This window comes from Hippoglossus hippoglossus, chromosome 8 (assembly GCF_009819705.1).
Source record: "Hippoglossus hippoglossus isolate fHipHip1 chromosome 8, fHipHip1.pri, whole genome shotgun sequence".
In the NCBI taxonomy this organism is placed as follows: domain Eukaryota; kingdom Metazoa; phylum Chordata; class Actinopteri; order Pleuronectiformes; family Pleuronectidae; genus Hippoglossus; species Hippoglossus hippoglossus.
The window spans coordinates 8854355-8876558 of record NC_047158.1 but is presented as its reverse complement, the minus strand read 5'-3'; the positions used below and the strand labels follow the sequence as shown (position 1 = coordinate 8876558).

Below are 22204 nucleotides of genomic sequence, written 5' to 3'. Positions count from 1 at the left end.
CACAATAGCTTATTCTTGTCATGCACACACCTTTAACTATCACGGTATTAGTTACACCCATGATTCAGTATACAGATTTCAAACTAACGTGCAAAAGAATGTAATAAAATCATTCCGATTTGCTCATGCACTCTAATTCAGTTTTCAAAAGTACTGTTCCAAATTGCATCTATAAAAAAAAAAAAAAGGTTAACAAAAGACAACACTGTACAGACACAACACGAGAATGAAATTATACTGTTTTATTACATTACATCAGTTACATTTTATTTTACTCAATTACACAGTTGTCAACATACGACAGATAAGTACCGAGGCACACCGAGTTCACAATGAAACAGTTGGAAACTAAAAAACACTGACAACACAGCTGAGGTTCCTGGTTGTCCGCAGAACCTTTCTACAATTTTGTAACATTCACATAAAAGATGACACTGGTGATGGCTGCCACATATTTTCTTTTGAGCTTTAGAAAACACGGCGGAAATGTAGAATATTCTTTCATTTCAAAGGTGACTGCAGGAGAGAGTTCTGTCCTGCACGTTTAGTCTGATGATTATTAGCAGATTGTAAAAAAAAACTGGAAACAGACAGTGATGTGGAAAGTGAGACAAATTCTCATAAATGGACACTTGTACCGTCTGTCTGTGTCATATTAACTGGTTTCAAGTCAAGATAATAGATTGGGCAATACTTAAGACTGGGCAATACTTAAGACTGGGCATGAAATGACCTTAAAATCTTTCTCTATCACAAAAACTAAACAACAGGATGGATTAATTGAATTAATTGAAAGAACATCTACTGAATGAATCGTGAAAATATAAAATATATATTTTTATTTAACTAGAATTAACTGCTGTCGAATAGTGCTGGCACAAATATATAATATTGACATTAACTTTGTAATGAAACAAGTACATTATTAACACAGAGCAAATCTAAAAAATAAAAAACAAAAATAACCTGAATAAAGGGATCATTACCAGATTGTGGGATCTTGCAAGATGCCCTAACTATTAAACTCGCTGTGAAAATTAAAAACAAATAAATTACATATTTATTTTTTCGCTCTTATGATTAACACCTCTTGACTTCCATTAAGACCTTGTAGAAAATACTCCAACATTTCGCACCAGCTGAGATACAGACTATATTTCCTGGGGGCAGCAGCGGCCAGACTCCTAAAATTGTCCCGTTCGCCACAATAAGCAGACTGCTCATTAAAAAAGATAATCAAAACTGAAACATTCCTGTACCTGTTAGATATGGATAAATCTATATATAAATAAAGCTCTGATCTACAGTGTGTTCTCATATTTAAAAGGCATTATTGCACTACATGTTCATCCTCTTTAGCGAGCTCGTGGTTTTTAAATGGCACAATCAATAGAGCTGCACAGAGATAGAGACACACATGCTGGGTTAATACAACAATATAATATTCGGGGGGTAAAACATCAGTACTTTAGTGTTGTAGCCATGAGAGCAAGTGGTGGTGGTGGTCAACACTTAAATAATCCACTGTAACTCTCTGACCTGATTCATCATCAATTCTCCCAAACACAAAGTCAGAGACCCCGACTCTGTTTCACTGGAGCTTCACAGTTCAGCGGCTTTTTACGGTTGTTCACAGAACTGCAGCACAAACTGGTTTACAAATCTAAAAACATAAAATTCTTATTTTCAGTACTTGTTTTTATACAACTACATTAATAGGAATGTGTTCCCTATGTTACGCCACTGATGATGGATCACAGTATGGGTAGAAGGATTAATAAGATGGGGTTAGGGGACACCGCGGACAGGGGGCTGGATTTGTCCCTCCAGTTACATGGACATGTGTTCAGGGAGCACATAGGAGATGTCGTCCCAGGGGTGGCGGTAGAGACCCTGCTTCAGCCTCTTCTGGTCCAGGTAGTGTCCTGAGGAGATAGAAGACAGAAGCATTGTTTGACAAATAGAAAGTAAAAATCTGCAGAATAGTAGGTCTGTGCAGAGGAATGACTCACCAATGAATCCCATGCTGCGTCCCAGGACAAAGATGCCGTTCAGGGCGCCAATTTCCACAAACTCATCAGCTTCATCTCTGTGGAGGCAGAAAGGACAACAAGAAAAGGGGTTTAATTTAAACTTACAATACGTAACTTCCGCCATTAGGGGTCTCTCAATCAAATACCAACAGAATAATCCTGATCCATTACAAGTGATCAATACAAACAAAAATGAAACATCCTGTTACATTGAATGAAATTGGTGGTTTCCTCTGGGTTAAAACATTGTTGGAAACATTTTGGATAATGTAAGTACACAAGTCAACAGATTATAAATAGGTCTAGTTGTTTGTAGAAATTGTGATGGAAGAATTGTTACATATTATATCTTTACAAGACGACTGCATAACTCTAGTTATTTTATCCATATTGGTGAAGTGATTCCGAATCAAATGGTTCGATGACCGACTGATTATTTCCGTCCAATGACTCCTATTAGTCTGAGAATTCCTTCTAAACCGTTAATTCTGCAATTGTACAAATACTCCTTACACTTGTAGGCCGTCCAGTGTATCAGTATATATATTAGCTCACCTTGTGAAACCACCACATGTCCTGAGCAGGTCCACAAAGGCCACACCGATGAAGCCGTCCACATTCAAGATCAGGTTGGGTTTCTAATTGCACAAAGCAGACAAAAGAGCATCATGTAATTTAAAAGACGGTGTATAAATAATTATTCTAGCGAGATGATGAAATAATTCATCTTACCTTGGATGTGGTGATCTTCTCTACATCTAGAGCGTAGTCCAGCATCTGGGTGGAGGGGAAGTGCTGCTTCACATAGTCCTTCAAGATCTGGACTCTCATGTCTGGATTGTTAATCTGAGGAGACGCACAATCCCTTTTGATTGTTAGGAAATAAAACCTACATTTTTAAATAACACTTAAATTACTTGATTTCTCTAGTTCTCATGCTTTACTTGGTTCTGGCCTCAAAGCTTCTTGATTGATAGAGAATTTATGAGAAATTCCTAAAGTTAATATATAATTCTGCTGCTGTCCACAAAGGATGTGCACATTCTTAGGAGCTGTGACACTCACCGACTTGACTCTGTGTCCAATGCCCATGATCAGCTTTCCATCCTTTTTCATCTTGTTTACGAACTCCATCGGCAGCATGCCGCTGTCGAAAGCCTTGCTGAACTGCTTTGCTGCAGCGTCCAGGGCGCCTCCGAAGCGGTCACCCTGAAGGGACAACAAGGGATAAAATAAATGTATATTCACTTTTGATTTTTTGCAGTAAATGCATCACCGGGAGCAGGATCTTACAATGGTGAGGAGCCCGGAGGTGAGGCTGGAGATCAGATCTTTGCCAGCTCGCGCGCAGACAATAGTGTTGTGGGCACCAGAGACAGCGGGGCCGTGATCTGCAGTCACCATCAGGCACATCTCAATGAACTGGCAGGCGTACCTCGGCAACCTGCCAACAAAGGGAAGGAAACAACACATGATCTTGTGGTTCAAGAATTTTTAAAGCGTTTGTTTACAGCAAGGTTAAGAGGCCGACCTCCTCTGGAACCACAGCAGACCCAGAGTTCCTCCCAGGCCTATTTCTGACTTGAAGACCTCAGTGATGGGCATGCCCGCGTAGATGAGCTCCTGACCTCTCTCGTCACAGATGCTGGTCATGAAGGAGGCGGGCTTACGGATCAGACCGAGCTCCTGCAAGGCAAAAAGACACGAAGAGGAAAAGAAAAACGTCACTTCATACAGTCATAGTTTATGCTGTGTTGCAATAAAAAAAATAAAAAAAAGATTTGGTCAAAGGTTTTGCATTTTAACGACTAGTGCAGTGGCCATTGTAAACCTGCCGGGTGGGTGATGCTGGTTACAGCTTTTCTTGCTGAACCCGTAAAAGTGACCTGTAGTAATTGAGCTGGTGAGAGTAAAGACCTGCTGCTGGACTCAGTCCACAGAACCAAGAGGCCCTGCAAACCTCTGCTGCACACAGAGCTGTTCACCTGTTTATTTAAAGTTTAGTGAAGCTCAACTCAGGACGCAGAACCCTGAATTGGAGAATCAGTTGTTATTGTCGTGAATGAGCTGTTGTCATGATTAACAAGTCGCTGCTTCTAGAGAGCTCAGGTTGATTCAAAGTTTATTAATATTGAACATATCACATGTGTCCAAATTGTTCAAAATTTGACACCTCCTTGGGCCCTTAACAAAACGTAATTCTTAATATAGTAAGATATGATTTGGTCAAGTGTTTCTGCATTTCAAGTATGTTGACAATAAAAAAAGTCAGCTAGTAAGCCAAAAAACAAACAGACCTTATTAAAAAACATGTACTACTTGATATACTCACTCGTGCCCAGGAGTAATCCATTGGCACAGTGGGAGGAGGCATCTCTTCGGCTGGCTGGATAACTCCTTTGGCAACAAGGTCGTCATAAACAGATCTGCATGGATGAAAGAATTTATTTTTTAACAATCTGAAAATTATGTCCTGGGGTATTATAATCTTAGCACGATGAACTCAAGTAATCAACATGACTGTGCACGGACTTGATTATCTCGCCCAGCTCATCAAAGCTCTTTGGGACGAAGGCACCAGCTTCTTTCAGAGCGTTGTTCTTAGCCACTGCCGTCTCAGAGGCCTGGTTTGCGCAGGCTCCTGCATGGCCGAACTGAACCTGTGGGGGAGCGAAAGGTGCAGCATGGGTCAGATATGTCATTAAACAACACGTATTCCTTAAAATGTCTCATTATGTCCTCTCACCTCTGAGGTGAACATGGTGGCACAGGTGCCAATACACCAGCAGACCACTGGCTTTGTGATCCTGCCCTGTTTAATAGCCTGGCAGATCTTGTACTCCTCTGTGCCTCCGATCTGTGGAAGGAAGCAACAGATACTTGAGGTAGCAAAAATGAAAAATCAATAACTGTCTAAAGCGTTGGCCAGCAGCGTTTGTAGATTCTTTCCTCACCTCCCCCAGGACAACAATCATTTTTACTCCAGGAGTGTCTTGGTAGCGAAGCACATGGTCAGTAAACACAGATCCTGGGTATCTGCGGAGGAGTCCAGAGTTACACACCGATTCAAATACACAGGCTCCTACCTGCTGGAGGTAAAAGTCACGTACCTGTCCCCGCCGATCGCCACGCCTTCAAAAACGCCATCAGTGGTACGGGAGATGATGTTGTTGAGTTCGTTGGACATGCCGCCCGAGCGGGACACATAGGCCACGCTGCCTGGACGATAGAGTTTGGAGGCAAGGATGTTATCCAGCATGCCCCCTGTGTTCCCGATTTTGAAACAGCCAGGCTTGATTCCCCCAACCTGAAAAAATAAGAAAATAAACAGGGATTTGCTGAGAGGAGAGAAAACAGTGGAGAAATCTTGAGCACTCTTGTGAAAACTGATGCAAGACTTACGGTTGCTGGTCCGATGATCGTGACGCCCTTCTCATCTGCTGCCTTGATGATCTTCCTGGTATGGGCTTCGGGGATGCCCTCAGCGATGATGGCAATGGTTTGAATCTGGAAGTAATTGGAAAGAAATGGTATAATGTTTGAAGCCCGTGTGAATATTTTTATCTTCCAGATGGTAAAGAATTGTATTTACCTGTGGGTACTGCAGGGTCTCCATGGTGCTGTCAAAGGCAGAACGCAGAGACGCAAAGCTGATGAGCACGTCCACATCTGGGTGCTTCTTCATGGCGTCACTCATGTTCTTGTACACAGGGATGAGGATCTCTTTATGGCCCCAATAGAACTTCTGCTTGTGGTCTCCACTGGAAGAACAGCCAGGTAGAAAGTGATTAGTCACAGAGTGAAGGTACAATCAGGAGCCATTACATCGCCAGCGCACTACAGTTAAGGTAACAGACAAAAGATGCTTACGTGAACGGGTAGACCATAGCGGCGACAGATGGCTCACTTCTGGAGCAGACGTAGTCAAAGTCCAGCATGCCTTGCACTGCCCGGGTCTGCATACCCCACACTATGGACTTGGTTTGTTTGCTGAAGAGGGCCGCTGCCTTGACTACAGGGAAAGGAAAGTTGTTACAGACAGATACTGACGACAAGAGGAAGACAGGAATTGTCATCACCACAAAGCTCAGGACTCTTTATGGGTCGAGTATAATAAATAATAATAAATAATACTGCTTCTACCTGGTTTTATACTGCTTCTATGAATTACTACAACAACATAATAGGAAAACGTGTTATCTTTTAGAAGATGTATGAGATTAGATGTGTATGTGTGGGATTGCTGTCAAAAACTGTCAATTTCAGAATTATTAAATATGGATTGCAGTGTCCTCCTACTGTCCAGAGAGGGAGCTATAATACCTCAATTCAACCAAGCATGATCACAGGGCTTCTACCAATTGTACTGCCCATGTCAGAAAACAAAGTCTCAGGGTATTGTGCAAATATTTCCTAATGCAGTAATGTGTGTGTTTGTGTGTGTCTATGTGTGTGTGTGTGTGTGCTAACCAATAGGAGTTCCGCTTTTGGCCTTCTTGGCCGGCGAGCTCTGTACCCCGTTTCTGTTGTCTGAGAAAGATGCAGTTCTGCTGGATGCTGGAGTCTGGACATGAAAAGAAAAGAACAAAAACAATGACTATCACTTTTATTTTGTGATACTGTGCAATCATCTGTATTATACATGTACGATATTCCATCTCCTCGTCTTCTATACATCTAATTCTGCGTTTGAAGCCAATGGTGTGCACACATGGGAGGGCGCACGCACTCCTTGCTGAAAGCCCACGCATGGGACTTTCTTAATGGATGCCTCGAGGCAGTCGCAGTGTGTAACTGTGTCTCACCACTAAAGCACTGCAATGCTCTTGCACAAAAGGAGCCATTGGGCTTCTGATAATCTGGTTCAGTAAAAGGACAGTGATGACTGAAAGAGAGACATGCAAGTCTTCTGCTCACTGCCTCCACAATGCTCCACACTATCCCTGCACAGTGAGCCTACAGGACAACACGAAGGCCTGCTTGTGTCCGCGGAGCCAGTGTGTGCCATACCGATGTGCTGCCGCTGGAGTTGAGCAGGAAGTTGGCGGTGTGGGCCGCAACAGGAGGCTGGTTGGGGATTGGCCTGTGGCCCAGTGCCATGCCAACAATGGCTGTCATGTGGGTTTCTGTGCCAAAGACATGAATGGGGATTCCAGTGGTCTTGCCTGAGGAGAGGGGGCAGAAGAAAATTTGGTTTAAAACTCTTTAAGACACACTGGCTTGAGATTTAGAAGACTCTAGTGCGTAACATACCAACTTCTCCCATCACTCTGAGACCTTCCTGGTAGTTGGGGCCTCCACGACGGACAAAAATGGTGACCTCATGCTCCTTTAGAGGCACCTGATAGTCCCTCATGGCTCTAACAATCCCCTGGCAAAGTCAAGTATACACACTGTAATTAACTTGACAGTGGACACAGTAAAATAAAGCAACAAAAATCAACAAAATCATACGATACTGTACCTTAAATGTAGCTGCAACATTTGTGAAGTTTGCAATGCTTCCTCCAATGATTAAAACCTTTCCTGGAAAATATCAATACATTGAGACGTTATTATAAGGGTGGAGAGAACATCTACTTTCATTATACAGAATAAAATCTGACACAGCAGTTTCCCCACCATCAGGGTGCTTCTCTCTGGTCATCAGCGACAGGATGGTTTTGGCGTAGTCGTAGGTCTGCTGTTCGCTGGGTGCTCCTGAATACTCGCCGTAATTGGCCAGCTCGTCGACGCCACCCAGGTCACAGATTGTGTCACTGCAGAGAAGTTTACATTGGTCACACAGAGGAATAAGCAAAAACAGCTATTCTATCTGCTCGGCTGGGTAATTCTTTGCAGCACCAACAATAAACCGAAAAAATATCAAACTTAGAGTGCACTTAGGGAATCTTTCCATTTATTTTGATTTATAACTGCACTGTAAACTGACACAACAACTTGGATTGCACAGAGGGAATAATTAGTCATGGCTGATGTGTCTGCATGTCACGCTTTACACACACAACAGACGGCTGAGCTCAACCCTCCAGACTCTCAGCAGCATCTCAGAATCCATTTGAGCTTTCAGCTGAACGGGCAGAGTCTGAGCTGTCTCACAACAGCACTGCTGGTATCGTCCCCTAATGCAAAACCCAATTATGCGTAGTGTAATCAATATAATGAGGATAAAGTCAGGGGACGACTTAAGCAACAAAAACAACATTGAATTATTACTTATACATGGTTACCGGTGTCTTATTTATTCAGGATAGATGGGAGCAGTAGGCATGCGCCACTTTCGTGTTGCCAGAAGGACCACGCCCCCTTTTGGGTGAAAACAAACACTCTGAAAGTGGCGGCGACCAACTGGAAACACTAATGGCACTATGTCTAAAAGATGCTGGGTCACATTTTGTGTATCAAAAAATAAGAAAAAAGTGCAGTTTAGGTTTTTCCAAGACAAAAGGAAACAGAGATGTGTGGCTTTAGGTCATGTGCTCAGGTGTATGTCTGTGGCAAACACTTCATCACAGGTTAGTTAATGATGTTAAAGTTGACAGTTATAAACTTGAAAGTCAATTATTGATTGATTATTTAGATGAAGGCTGACTAAAGGGACACTCGGCAACCCTTATCATTTGTCTATGCAACGACACCAATCGTTAACACGCAACAACATAATTTTAATATTTGCCTAACTATTCATAGGACTTTGGCCTAAAAATAAATACAGATTCCTTATTTTATGCTGTTAAACTAGCAAACACGTCGGAATTTGTATTTGCAGCAGGTGCAAAAACCTCAAAACGGGCAAAGTACCCGGATTGGCGGCTCTCATCTGTTGGATTAACATAGTTGGGTCTTGCTCTGGCTCTGTAAAGCCCCTTTCCCACTGGTCAAAAAGCCTTACATCTGGTTTTTGTCTGCAATTAATCTGCATTCACTCCCAGGTCAAATAACTCTATACGCAGGGTTTTATCGGATCTGATCGGCAGTGATGGAAACCTAACAACTAGATGAATGTGCTATTGGCAAATGAAAGGGTCCCTCAGCTTTTAGCACATTCATGGCAATAAATATGATGCACTGGGGACAGAATCTGGGGAAATGGGAAAGGGGTACCTGTACACCACTGAGGCACCTCCTCCTGCCACCATGGTCCAGATCCTGCCTCGGGGGTTGAGCAGGGTGAGTTTGAGGCTGGCACCGCTCTTAGCATCCAGGTCGGCGATGTAGGCCTCCTGCAAAAGTCAAGAGAAAAGGTCAGTGAAGAGGAGAGAGAAGGGTTACATGACATCTGAAGAGCTGGGAGGTCAATCAGAGCAGGGCCTTCTTAAGCACTACTTCAATTCATTGCCTGGGCTCGTGCCAATGTTAAAGAGCCAAACAGTGGAAATACTGAATAGATATTAACAGCGATGGAGGATGTGTTGTACATCAGTGGATGCTTGTGACAGCCAGGGCCACAGCTGGTGGCTGATGGTAAAAAAAAGCTCCCAATCAAAGACACTCGCAGTTCCCCATCTCCACTGCCGACTCACAGCGAACCAATTAGAGCAGCCTGTCTGCTACACAGACAGACCGTCTCTCAAACAAGCTCCTACACGTCAGCCAGAAATAGAAAAGGGTTTCCTGTATACACAACATTTTACACACTTCTTTATTTGCATCCACATTATTGACCGTTATTGTGATGCAGGTGATTCAACACTAACTAGCAGGGGCTTTCAATTTAATTTACTCTTAAGTTACTCTCGTTTCAAAATAACCACAGAACTGTAACAATATAAGAGGCAGCATTAATATGTACAGGTCTCTAACACACGTCGCTCGACTATGAGTCATAACAGCACCTGTGTTTTCATACAGCCTTTCCTCACTAAGTCAACATGTGGCAGCGAGGACAGTGCAGGCTGCTACAGAGCAGGAGTGGACGGGAATTTTTATGAAATCCACTTTACAGAATGAAACATGCATAATCTCAGGTGAACCTACATAGAGTCTGGGTCATAGCTTACCTCCTTTATTTAACGGTAAAATAATTAAATCCACATTATTTTACTGTATATCTCATAAGAATCAAATTCTAAATGATAAAAATAATGTTAAGTCACTTCTAATATTGGTCATTTTACATCCACACCAGAGCGTGTTTTTCCCCAGTGGACGCCCACACCAGCTCCTTGACGCTGACAGATTGAAATCTGATGCTCTGCTGGAGGTTTGTCTCCAGTCGTCCCTCACCTCAGGATAGGCCTCCCTGCCGAAAGGTGGAGGGAACTCCACATCGCCCCACTTGGCCTTGCAGATGTAGTCGGCTGTGGCATCAATCTTGGCCGCCATGTCCAGCACGTACACACCATCTTTTGTGACCACTGAGGAGGAGAAGACATGTTAGCGTCTATAGCTGCGCAAAGTAAAAAATAAAAAAACACCCTCATAATGAGATTCACTTTTCAGACACGAACTCAGGATAAGTGGGTCCCGGTATTACCCAGACTTTGCCTTTCACATATGAAGAATACAGCAGGAGATTGTCCAAGTCCCATGAGTTAACTACAACAGGGAAATCTCTGGAGCGTTCTGGTGAGGAGTGGCGTCTGGGTAGTTCATGCAGGAGGCAGAACATGAAGTATAAATTCTTCTGCATTTTTGTTTGTAGCTTATCAACACCGGTGTCGGCTCGTATCGCCAAAAGCTCTTAAATTTGGTCTCCCCAAGTTGACATCTTCTTCAGTGTCTTCTAGATGTATGGCACATTTTTTCAACCTGATTTATGTTGTTTTCTTTTCTTTTTTTCAGTTTTGTGTCTGTTACAAGTGTCAATGCCCCCCCTCGCTTGTGGGGAATTCTCCAGGCAATATCCTGTTGTTTTCCCATATGGGCTCACTTGGACTTTCTCTGAGTGTTTACCAGGGGGCTTGCAGGAAAAACTCTGACTCTGACGTTTGCATTCTCATATACAGCCTCTCTGGATCATTTCAGGAGAATATCCAGAGTTCAGTGCGTGTCTGAAAAGCAGCTGATGTTAGCACAGGGTCTGAGCTTTAAATAGGACAAGGCAAAACTGGAGAGGACTGTGATCTGGCACAAGTGACCCACAACCTTCCTGCTGTCTGTGCAGGAGGTGGAAAGGAAGTGGAGTTGGGGCGGAGGTGGTGAGACATCAAAGCATGGCGAGCTAGTCTCAGCATCCCCAAACACATCCTCAGCACCAGCTGCCAGGGGGCATGTACTGGTGCCCAATTACTCCATTATAAACATACGCTGCCTTCATCAAACAGCAAGTGCATGAATTATTCACTCATTTCCTCCCTCAGTGTTCAAATGTTGCAGAATCAACATCAAGATGACGTTTTTTTATAGTGCATTGATGTTTTCTTATTATGATCCGTTTCCAATTCCATAATCGGATGAGACATTTATGAATCTGTGTTGGAATAAATCCAAATTGCTTCTGAAGACATAGCTTGTCATGTTACTGGGGATTTTTAGTAAAAATAAGAAGCACTTACCCAATGGGTTGATCTCCAGGTACGTGAAGAACAGGTCTTCATACAGGTTGAAGAGTCCAACGATGAAACTGGCCAGAACCCTGCAGTGGTGAAACGTGATTTTTAGGATCTTCTGCTGCAGCATTAGTGTTTTTTGAGGATGTCTGGTTTCTTGTATTGAATTATCAAATGTTATAATCACATTTGCGCAACAAAAATGAGTCAATCAACAGAAAAAGAAACTTAAACATTGATAATCGTCAAATGAGTAACTTCTCAAACAAAACAGAAGCATGAACTTGTACAACCGTCTTAAATGTGAGTATCTTCTGCATCTTTCTCTTTTCATATGATTGTAGTTTAAAAAAAAACATTGATTAATTTGGGTTAAATTATTGAAGATTATTTAAATGAAAATAGTTTCAGCCCTAAGTCGTGTATCTATGTAGAAAAAGTCAAACTTTAAGAGCGTAGAAAAAGAAAACTGAATTAACAATAACCCATTTAATTATCTTCAGACTTACTAAACGTTTACAACACTCTTTTTGATATATGCACCGTTTTTAATGTTTGGTTTGGACTTAATTATAATTTTTTTTAAATTGATATATATTTCAACATTTGAAATTCATGCTGTATATGTTTAACTTATATTTAAACTAAAAACAAAGTTCAAGTCATAGGTATTTAAATGTCACACTATTTTAAATATATATGTATTAAATATTATATATATATATATATATATATATATATATTTTTCTAATTCATATTTGTATATTTCAGATCTGCAAACCAAATTTTGAAAGAAATACAGTTAAAGTCATGAGTATTTAGTTCATGAAGTGTCACAGGATTTCTATTACGTGACAGAACATGTCAGATGTGCGGTTTTATAAATGGCTTATGCAATAGAATGTCCCTGTGCTGCTGAGCGGGCAGCTGTACATTGTGGCCATTATATTTTCCACATAATTCAAACCATGTCAAATAACAGGCAATATCATTGAGGGATTGTTGAGGCTGGGCTGGACAGGAAACAGTGTACCTGTAAATTAGCTGCAGAGACACTGATGTAAGAGGAGGGGAAATCTAATTTGTTTCCTCCTTCAACTGTCAAAACAGAGCCGTGAGGAGTGTCGGGGGGGGGTAACTGCAAGAGGAGGGGGAGGTGGTGGTAGAGGTGGAGGAGGGCGGCAGTATTTTTGCTCTCCTCTGTCAATTATTGAGGCAGCCGGGAGCCTTTTGTAAGCACGTCGGCCTGTTGTCAGGACTCAGACTGGCCCCTGGGAGAAAACTGTGACCCAGACCCAGAGTGACTCAGCTTCCCCTGTCTGATTGTGACGGGACAGCAGGGGAAAAAACGGCAGAGTGCTGCTCTTGTTTTCCGTCTGAGGGGAGGATGAGGAGACAGAGTGTAAGGGGGTGAGGTGAGGGGGTGAGATGGTGGTTGGCAGAGCGAGTCCTGGGGCGGCTTCTTCAATGTCAGCCAAGACAGCGAGTCCGGCCAGAGTCGGCCGTCACAGGAGCGCCAGCTGAGAGATTGATAGGAGTGGGGTTGGAGGGGCGGAGGGGGGGAGCCACTGAAAGCAGCTGTAGTGGAAAAAAGGGATGGGGGTGGAGGCTGATCGAAGAAAGGCGACGCAGAGGAGGAAATTTGTCATTTGTGTAATGGAAACCCCTCCACCCATCTCTTACTGCTCCCCCCACGTTTACTGCCAATATCAAAGTGCTCTCTCCCTTACGTCAGTTGAGTCACGCCTTAGTTTTCTATCTTTGGTCAAGAGTTTAACAACGTAATGGATCATGCAGACTTTTTTTTTAGCCTTTTTTAGTAGGTTATTATTGCTGAGCAATAGGTTGCGAGCAAATATATTTTTAGTTTAGATTTATACCCACATCTGTGCTGGAAATTGCTTCTTTTTTTTTTTAAAGCATAAATTGTTTAACTGTTACTCAGTTACTCCTTCAAAATAAGATACATTTCTTATGTCATTTGAAAATCAGTTTGAAGCAAATCATGTATTCTCATCTAATTTGAAAATAAAAGGATGATTTTGGGAGTATAAGACAAATATATATTGTTGTATATCAGCTGGGCAGGTTATCACATAGCTCTTGGTTGGTATTAGGCTTTTTATATGAACTATCCCTACAACACCACATCACGCACGCAACACAAATTGCCAGTGGAGAATAAACAAATCTCAGACAGAATCATATATTTCAATCGTTTCCATAATTGACAGAAGTCCCCATTCAATTCCTTCCAGTATCCAACTTACTTTCTCTTGTCATTGGGTACGTGTGTCAGCAGCCCCTTCATCACAGAGTCTTCGCTGATCTTTTCATCCACACCAATTAGCAGCTTCCTTGCCTTGGCGTCAACGTCTCCTACGTCCACCCCTCCCTCGTGGTGAAACAGCACGTAGTCGCCCTCTCGGGTGGCGTAGATGCACACGTAGAACTCTTCCTCCTGAACAATGGACATTTACAAAGATTGTCAATTAATAAATGCCATTTCATTAATCACAACTACTCGTATTTATTAGTTGGACGAATGAATCACACATTAAATATAACACGTTTAATGAATGCTTTACCTGCTTGTGGGCGACAAATGGCTCGATGAGGAAGTTCTTGAGAATTCCTTTGGCTTTTCCAACCTGAGGATCATAAGCAAAATAATTTCTTTAAAAAAGGGAAAAAGGGCATTTTAAAACACTATTGAGAATTAGGACACTCTGTGGTCAGTAGATAGAGGACGATTCCATATTTACACATTCATTCCTTATTTTCAGACATAATTCTGTTGCTGGACTGTTACCAAACACAGCCACCACATGGCACCAGTGAATACATTACAAACACGTTAGAATGGAAAAGAAAAGAAAATGGGGTTACGCATGAATCAAAGTCTCACTAACAGAGGCACAGCTCATTTGGCAAAGCTGTCACTGATCCTTTGTTAAAAGGCCAAAAAGCAAACAGTAACCAGGGACTGGCTGAGTGCGGCCAGCCGGGGAAAACAGAAACATAATTATAATAGGGGGCGAGAAGGAGTTGCCATTTTGAAGAGTGGAAATAGAAAGCAGGTTGATGATGGATGGAAACAATAGAAAGGCTATCTGATTGAAAAGGGCACAGGGGACTCTCAGACCTACTTGCATAAATGAACAGGCAGCTCTGTTACTGCCTCTCAGAGAAACAAAATCGTGAATACAATTTGTGTGCATGAGATTCAGTTTAACCACGTGGTAACATGATTACACAAATTAGGAAGTGAAGCAATATTGTTTTATAGCAGTTTTAGGGCACGGACAATTTTGTACACGTAGGAGCCGGAAGGAATTTTTTTTTTTATGCAGCCCTAAGGGTTAGGGAAACAGATTTAGGAGCCATGCTAGCAACCCTGTAAGGCTGCACTTCGAGCTAAATCCAAATACTAACGCCGTGCTACTGTGCTCAAGTATAACAATCTACATGTTGATGTTCAGTAGGTATAACATTTACCATTTTTAACATCTTAGCTTAGCATGTTAGCATACTAACATTTGCTAATTAGCTGTCATCGCAAAGAAGACAGATAGAAATGTATTAATAATATATATCAAAATGTTTGACAAAGATTTGAACTGACTATGCTGGTTGATAAAAGGTTATAATTGATCAGGTGGAGCATATCAATGTGTAAAACTGTCTTTCAATTTTAATGATAATTTACCTGTGTAGATTCTTCAACTCTACTAAATGACTTTTATTCTCTGGAGGACAACGAAGATAACATGACCAGTTGAGCTGAGACACCGTCTGCAACACAGCTCTGACTTCATTTATTCTTATTTACTGCCACCAGCAACTGCTGACAGTTTCATCTGCGAAGAGATACATCCATGCAATCTCAGTGGTGCAACACACACACACACACACACACACACACACACACACACACACACACACACACACACACACACACACACACACACACACACACACACACACACACACACACACACACACACACACACACACACACACACACACACACCTCTTCTTCAAGACTTTATGAACCGTCCTCGTTTCTCCAGAACTGATGTCTTGGTTTATGAGGCGAGGCGGCGTCTCTGTGGCTCAGTGATGAATCTTTTGTGTGGTGGTCATGCTGACTGGAGAGACGGAGCGACTGTTTATTCACTTGCAGCACTTGCTTCAGCTGACTGGACTGATTTACAACCAGCAGACTAACACTAAACCCTTAAGCAATCTAGGTATGGGGCAAAACAAAACACACACAGAAACGCAGCAATGTAAAATGTGAGAGGGAGGGTGAAGGAGAGGGCAACGGGAGGAGGGTCTGAATAAAGGACTGGATAATATTGATCGGAGGACTGCTCAGCAAAGTGCACACCCGCGAATAGAGGGGTCGGTGGGGGTAATAGGCTGAGAAACAGCAGAGAGGGAGAAGGTGGGTGACGTACGGTTGTCTCCCTCATTAGGCGGGACTTCAGCCACTCTCTGACGCCATTCAGGTCCAGGTTGACGCCGACCAGGCCCAGCTTTCCTCGTCTCTTGATCAGCTGGTCCGGCTTCACCACCAACCTCTGGTGGAAAAAAAGACAAAAACACATGCTGCATGTAAACAATACAAACAGATGTCACCAGTTATGCCTAAAAGCGTCAGAAGGATTTGTTGACTGATTGAAATAAATATATCAAATAGACAGGCTTTAGCAGATGATTTCTGAAGCTTCTCTGCGAAATTTACATCATGACAGAATATTAATTTGATGAAAGCAATAATAATGGCTTAGCACATGGCATTCAAACTCAATTCATTAAAATGTCACCGTCTGTTTGAGTTAGTTTTTTGGGGGGGTTATATCTACCCACTAATTTGTCTACAATGTAGAAGCACAACATTTGTTTTGTTGCAGCAATGATCTGAGCTGATTTGAAGAAGTTGTGTGTCTGAAGATTGTGTCGGTTGCTTAACAGACCTCTCACTAACGACGAGGAATAATTCTGAAGACATTTCAAATAGACCATCCATTGCTCTTAGTTAGTTGCCTCTAGATTTAACTAGAGCTGGAAAGATGCTTTTTTGAAAACAATCTATGCTAATTTCAGGGTTTTGCTCAGCAATTAATCTAGAAAATAACTGGCAGATTAAACGTTAATTTAAAAGGCATCAGTTGCAGCCCTCGATTGAATAAACATGAATTAATGGATTTTAGATTAAGGCAAATGTTTCAAAGTCAGTCACTGATCAGGAATTATTCATGTGTCCCATTAACTGCACTTGAAAAATTGCACTGAAACATAAAGCTTGCGTGTCGATGCTTGTTCATTCTTGTCATCTTGATTCACTGCATGGGACTACAGATATTTGCCCATTTAGTCATGTTATCACTCAAATATCTGGTCTCATCATAAAAATCCCAGGCTGCCAAATAATATCCATCACCTGAAAGCTGAGCTGCGCATTATTTACGAAGGAATCTCTCACACACGTCATTCCTCCATCTGACACGAATGCTAAATTTACTCATCCAACCACCACCAGCGAAGCCCTGCATCCTCTCACTTGCAAGCCAGATAAACAGAATGACTTATGACAGCAGAGCCATTAGTATCTGGGTGCTCGCCAGTGAGCGATGGAACAGAGGGCCGAGGGTGAAAGTTAATGCAATTTCCCAATCAATTCAATGGGAGCACATATCTCCGTGTATCTGCCCGCCGCATCCTCCCGGACCTTCCAGATATAAAAAAAAAAACCTTCAGCCGCAATCTAGAGACGGAGGGGGAAATAACATTGTACCTTGAAAGATGAGTCACAGAGTGATTCAATTAGCTTCTATTACAACCCCGCCTATCTGCTACAACTTCGCTATGAAGACCAGCAAGAGCAGCACAAGGTAGAGACCAAGAAGCAGGACACCACCCTATGCCTCTAGTGTTTGCATTAAAATCCCCACCTCTGCTGATTTCCATGAGTGAAAAGTGAGAACTTCTCCACATTTTCCTCTTTAGTTCTTTTGCAAGTTATTGCTGCTGGATGACATTGCCATCTGTGACGTCAGCTAACAAGCATCGAGAGACCACTCCGCCGCCAGCCTAAGTAAATGTCTCTATGAGAGGAGATCATTATCCACAAGGAGACTGTGCTTTAATGGCATTAGTGGGCTGTAATTTTGTTACAGCCCACTAACTGTCCGTGCAGGTAAAGAACATTTTATTTAGTCGTGAACACACTTTTCCACCATCACGACTGATTCTATGCTCTTACCTCTGTGAGCAGCCATGGGTGGTCTTTCACCAGTTGGTCAAAGTCGGTCTCGGGCGTCACTTGGGCGTAGCGGAATCTGTTCTGGACAGTCGCCGATGTGCAGATGTGCTTGTACAGGAACTCTTTCCCTGTCTGCTCGGAGATGGCTTTGGCTGACATGACTAAATTCGTCTAGACTGGTCTGAGAGGAAAGAGAGGCAGACAGAGAGATGAGATGGATTAATATAGAGATGTGTGTGGATGGATGGGCCATAAGCACAAGAGTTTAAAACGACAGGCATTCATTTCACACATTCATAGACATCACTCCCCTAAATATAATCAGATTTTTTCACCAAGATCCGTTAATTATTCCCTGGGAAATTGATGAAAGTGCCCAGAAGACACACTCTCTCTCTCTCTCAATGATAACAAAGCTGAAAAATGTCTCTGGAATGCACGCCAACATTTTATAGGCTCTTTCTTGGCCCATTCCCCATCCTTCCAATAAGTGTGTGTGGAAATCCATTCAGTAGTTTGTGCGCAATCCTGCTGATAAACAAACAATCCAAAACACAGACAGGGGCAAAAACATGACTTCTGTCAGAAATGTCAAGAAATGGTCGGGTAACTACGTGTTTGAGAGACAGCTCTGCAATTTGTATTCCCATGAGATATACAAAAACAAACTGAAGAAAAGAAACGTTAACATAATGAAATGTTACTGCACAGAATTGAGAGAGATAGAGGCTAGAAAACCAGACTACATACAAACTGCATATTCAGGCTTCTGTCACATCTGCAGTGACAGACAAGAAAGCCCGTGAAGCTAAATCCAACATAACTGGCCTCAGGTTTTTTTATTTTTTTTATGTGGTATTGGGCACTTGTTGCACCCTGAAACAATCACACTCTTGCTGGAGCTGCATCACAGTCTGTGCACAGCTGGACTTCAGCCTCAGCTTTAACTGACGTAACCCGCTATCGTTATCATCAGAGCTGGAAATCAGCCCAGGCCATAGACTGGATCTAGACACATCAAGTGATAAGGAAATTGTTTTTTTTTTGGTGCATGGATTTCTTTTATTTGAGTGGCAGAACGTGAGAGAAAGCAATAAACTCAATAACCTGTAATGGCATCTGTATATTTTACTGCTACAGGGCGGAGTTATGACCTTTATCCTTTGGATTTACACAGTGATGTCATGTTCGACACACACGGATCCACACAGGACACGCAGGAGTTTTCACAGCATCATTTGGGATAATCACTCATCTCCCAGCAATAACGTCATACTTTTTCTTACAGGCTTTTTCTTACAGGCTATTTTCTTACTTCTTCTCTCTTTTTCTGTGCAGACGACACACATGGAACAACATGGAATCGTTTCTGTTCAATGGCGAAACCAAGATCAGAAAAAGAACTGAAGAGGTTAAACAAGCACTTGCAAAAATATGGTGGAGCCGGTGTCCAGATCACAGACCTGTCACTGGTGTGTGTGCCGTCACATCAGGTCTCGCCATTTTCAATCTTATTTAAAGTGCGACCTTTTTAATCTTTCTTTAACTTCATCTTGAGTCTGTCTAATGATTCTGTTAATGTCCATCATTATTTTTACTTTGTCTGTCGTTGCCTTTTACTGTGTTTTTGTTATCTACAAATGTTATTTCTAACATTGTCTCATCTTTTATACGTGCTCAAGTTGCCTTCCTTTGCCATGATTGGTAAACACTTTGGCTCAACCCCTGTTTTTTAACGTGCTAAATAAATAAAGGTTTTTGGGATAATAAAGCAATTAAAGCACATCTGGGCATTTCTCAAGACATTTTATAGCTGAAAATATGAACGATTTAATGCAGCACTCACTGTTGCACACACTCGACCAAGCACATAGAATAAACGGAGAAACTGGAGGACAGGATGCCCAAACAGTATGTTGGTTAATACTTCTCAAACATGTCGTCCCTATGTTACCATCTCTAATCAAATGGAGACCAGTAGAGAAACATGGCCCATTAAGGCTTTTATACACCAAGGCCTTCCCTAATTACCACCTCTCAAAGCCTGACAACCACGGAGCACTGTGTAACCTTGCAGGGATGAAGCACCTGCTCTGACTGTTCCTTTCATTAGGCTGAGAGCCCTGATGTCGCCTCAAACTGTAATCCCCTCCCTCTTCTCTACGCTGCACCCCTGGCAGCCACTGCTTAAATGGATTAATGGGACTGTCATGGACCTTTCTCACTATTGATCATCGTTGTCCCTGAGTCATCACGGCGCTAGTTCCAGACCAGGCCTACGTGGTTCATCCAGAGCCCATCCTCGGTCCATGTATCAACCACTTGCTCCGCACAATCTTAGCTGTCAGGTTTTAAATATCCACAAACAGCGATAAACACACCGGTTCAGATGATGCACAGTCACATAAAAAAAAAACACATACAACAGGAGATGACGGCGAGATTATGGATGTTCCAATACATCATCGGAAAAATACCTCAGATACTGCAGAAAATACTAGGTCTGGCCCCGGCATCTCGTTAAGCATTTAAAGATCCATGACACAGTTATAAACATTTTTATTTTATTTTTATGAATTGTTATTTATTCCTAGATTTATTTAGTCTTGAAGTTGCTGCTGCACTGTTTCATACTATTACTGTGTTGTTTATAACTTGAAAGGTCTGCACTCTAACAGCTATTTAAAAGAAAGTAGATGTTGTGTATCCCGAAATGCATTTGTTTTTGTTCCTTTCGGTTATGACTGTCAAATTGGATAATAGTTCTATGGCGTTCAACCTTTGTACACATTTATTTTTCAAAGGGTTTAATCTGACAATGACAGCAATCATCACGTCCATACAGGGTAAGTAGCACATAGGTGTCGAAATACTAGGAGCGGGACAAAATATAGACACGGCAATGTATCGTTGTCCTGACTCATGAGATGCGATTATGGATATGCTGCCACCAAATAACCATGTTTACTTTGATTTTATAAACACACACATATATATAGTTTGGATTTTTACCAGTTTACGGTTATTTTACATTGGAATGATGTTTGTGTCTGTGAAACCAAACCAACACCAAATTGCAGTGATTAAATGCAGAGTCTGTACTTTACCTCTTTAGGGGCATTAAGTGTTTTTCTTCAGTTAGATATCGTGATGTATCGTTATATGAGGGTCTAACAATATGTCGATTATCGCACAATCGCTGCATCGTGCAGTCGCGAGCCATGTATCGCGAGTTACCCTATGATTCCCAGCCCTTTGAATACCATATATCAGTTATGAATATTTTTATTTTAAATGCACAGGTATCAGATCGATACTCTGCCATCACGCAAAGTCCAGATATCGTCAAAGGAAAAATTATCGGTCCATCTCTGGAAAAACAAAAAGATTACATTTGTAGCTTCATGTTCACTTTCTTCAACTAACTATATAAAAAAAAGATTTAGATTTATTTATTTAAACAACAAAACCTGCTGCAGTCTGCAGATCAGGACTCAGTCTGTACTTTTTCATTCATTCATTTACAAACTGGTCAGACAGCAGTGCTCCTGTCTCAGTGTGAGATAATCACCACTCAATGACAACTCGTATTCACACCTCCTGGTAACTATGAGGTAACAAGAGTTCAGGTTCAACGTGGGCTGAGCTGCTCAACTTGTTTTGTATCACCTGATCGTTCAGAGTCAGAGGAAAGACAGAGTTACAGGAAGTCAAATACAAATTAGACACTTCATTCAGAAGCAGTGATTTGTTTACCTTGCTTTAGATTCTCTTCTGACAGCGGTAGAGGTGTGTTTCTGAGGCCGGATGAGGGATTTCTCTCCGCGGTGCAGCTGCTTCTCTGTGGCCGCCTGACTGTGGAGGAGACCGGTGCTGCGGGAGGCTGCAGCTTCCTGGGAGTTTTGTCTCCATCGCCCATCTGACGATAGGTTGGCTGATGTTTCCTGGCCTCCGATTGGCTCGTTCCACACCATGCTGTATTGCTGCCTTTACGGACTGTTGGAAAATAATACATCTTGTGAGCAGCAAACCATTTGTTTGTCTTTTGGTTTTTATTACTTACATCAAATTCAAATGATTTTAGAAGACTATCAATGTGTGGATATATTTTTTTATTTATTCGCATCATGCCCGCATAGCAAAATAGTTTGGGCCCAGATTTGGCTCACACTGTCATCCGGCCCACATGCCCACACGTGGGATGATGGCATTTGGGCGGTCTGCTCCTGTTTGCCAGATATCTGGGCAATGAGTAAGCCATAGCAATACTGCATATCAGCCAAAGGGCCCAATGTGGGACCATATTCACCATTTACCACATGGGCCACTTTAGGTCCACATCCGGATAACACTTTGCCAAGAGCACCACCTCTTTGGCAAAACATAAAGGGCTCACATTTCTTTTGGGA

The 22204-nt window shown here is 42.1% G+C and overlaps 1 protein-coding gene across 2 annotated transcripts; it reads right to left on the bottom strand.

Annotated features, from left to right (window-relative positions):
* Positions 1-1701: 1701 nt before the first annotated feature.
* On the bottom strand, positions 1702-21689 carry aclya (ATP citrate lyase a). 2 transcript variants are annotated; one of them, XM_034593477.1, is made up of 28 exons: positions 21552-21689; positions 17796-17977; positions 15988-16110; positions 14113-14175; positions 13795-13985; positions 11531-11610; positions 10260-10390; positions 9138-9256; positions 7656-7792; positions 7498-7559; positions 7287-7404; positions 7044-7198; positions 6504-6597; positions 5904-6045; positions 5626-5794; positions 5436-5540; positions 5144-5340; positions 4988-5069; positions 4780-4890; positions 4566-4693; positions 4366-4459; positions 3565-3719; positions 3327-3477; positions 3099-3242; positions 2766-2879; positions 2589-2671; positions 2013-2089; positions 1702-1925 (listed from the first exon to the last, which is right to left on the bottom strand). In XM_034593477.1, exons 2-28 carry the CDS (start codon positions 17952-17954, stop codon positions 1831-1833), a joined length of 3279 nt encoding a protein of 1092 aa, XP_034449368.1. In that variant the 5' UTR covers positions 17955-17977; positions 21552-21689; the 3' UTR covers positions 1702-1830. The 2 variants fall into 2 exon arrangements, with proteins under 2 accessions (XP_034449368.1, XP_034449367.1); XM_034593476.1 differs by having other exon boundaries at positions 17796-17971.
* Between the last annotated feature and the right edge of the window lie 515 nt (positions 21690-22204).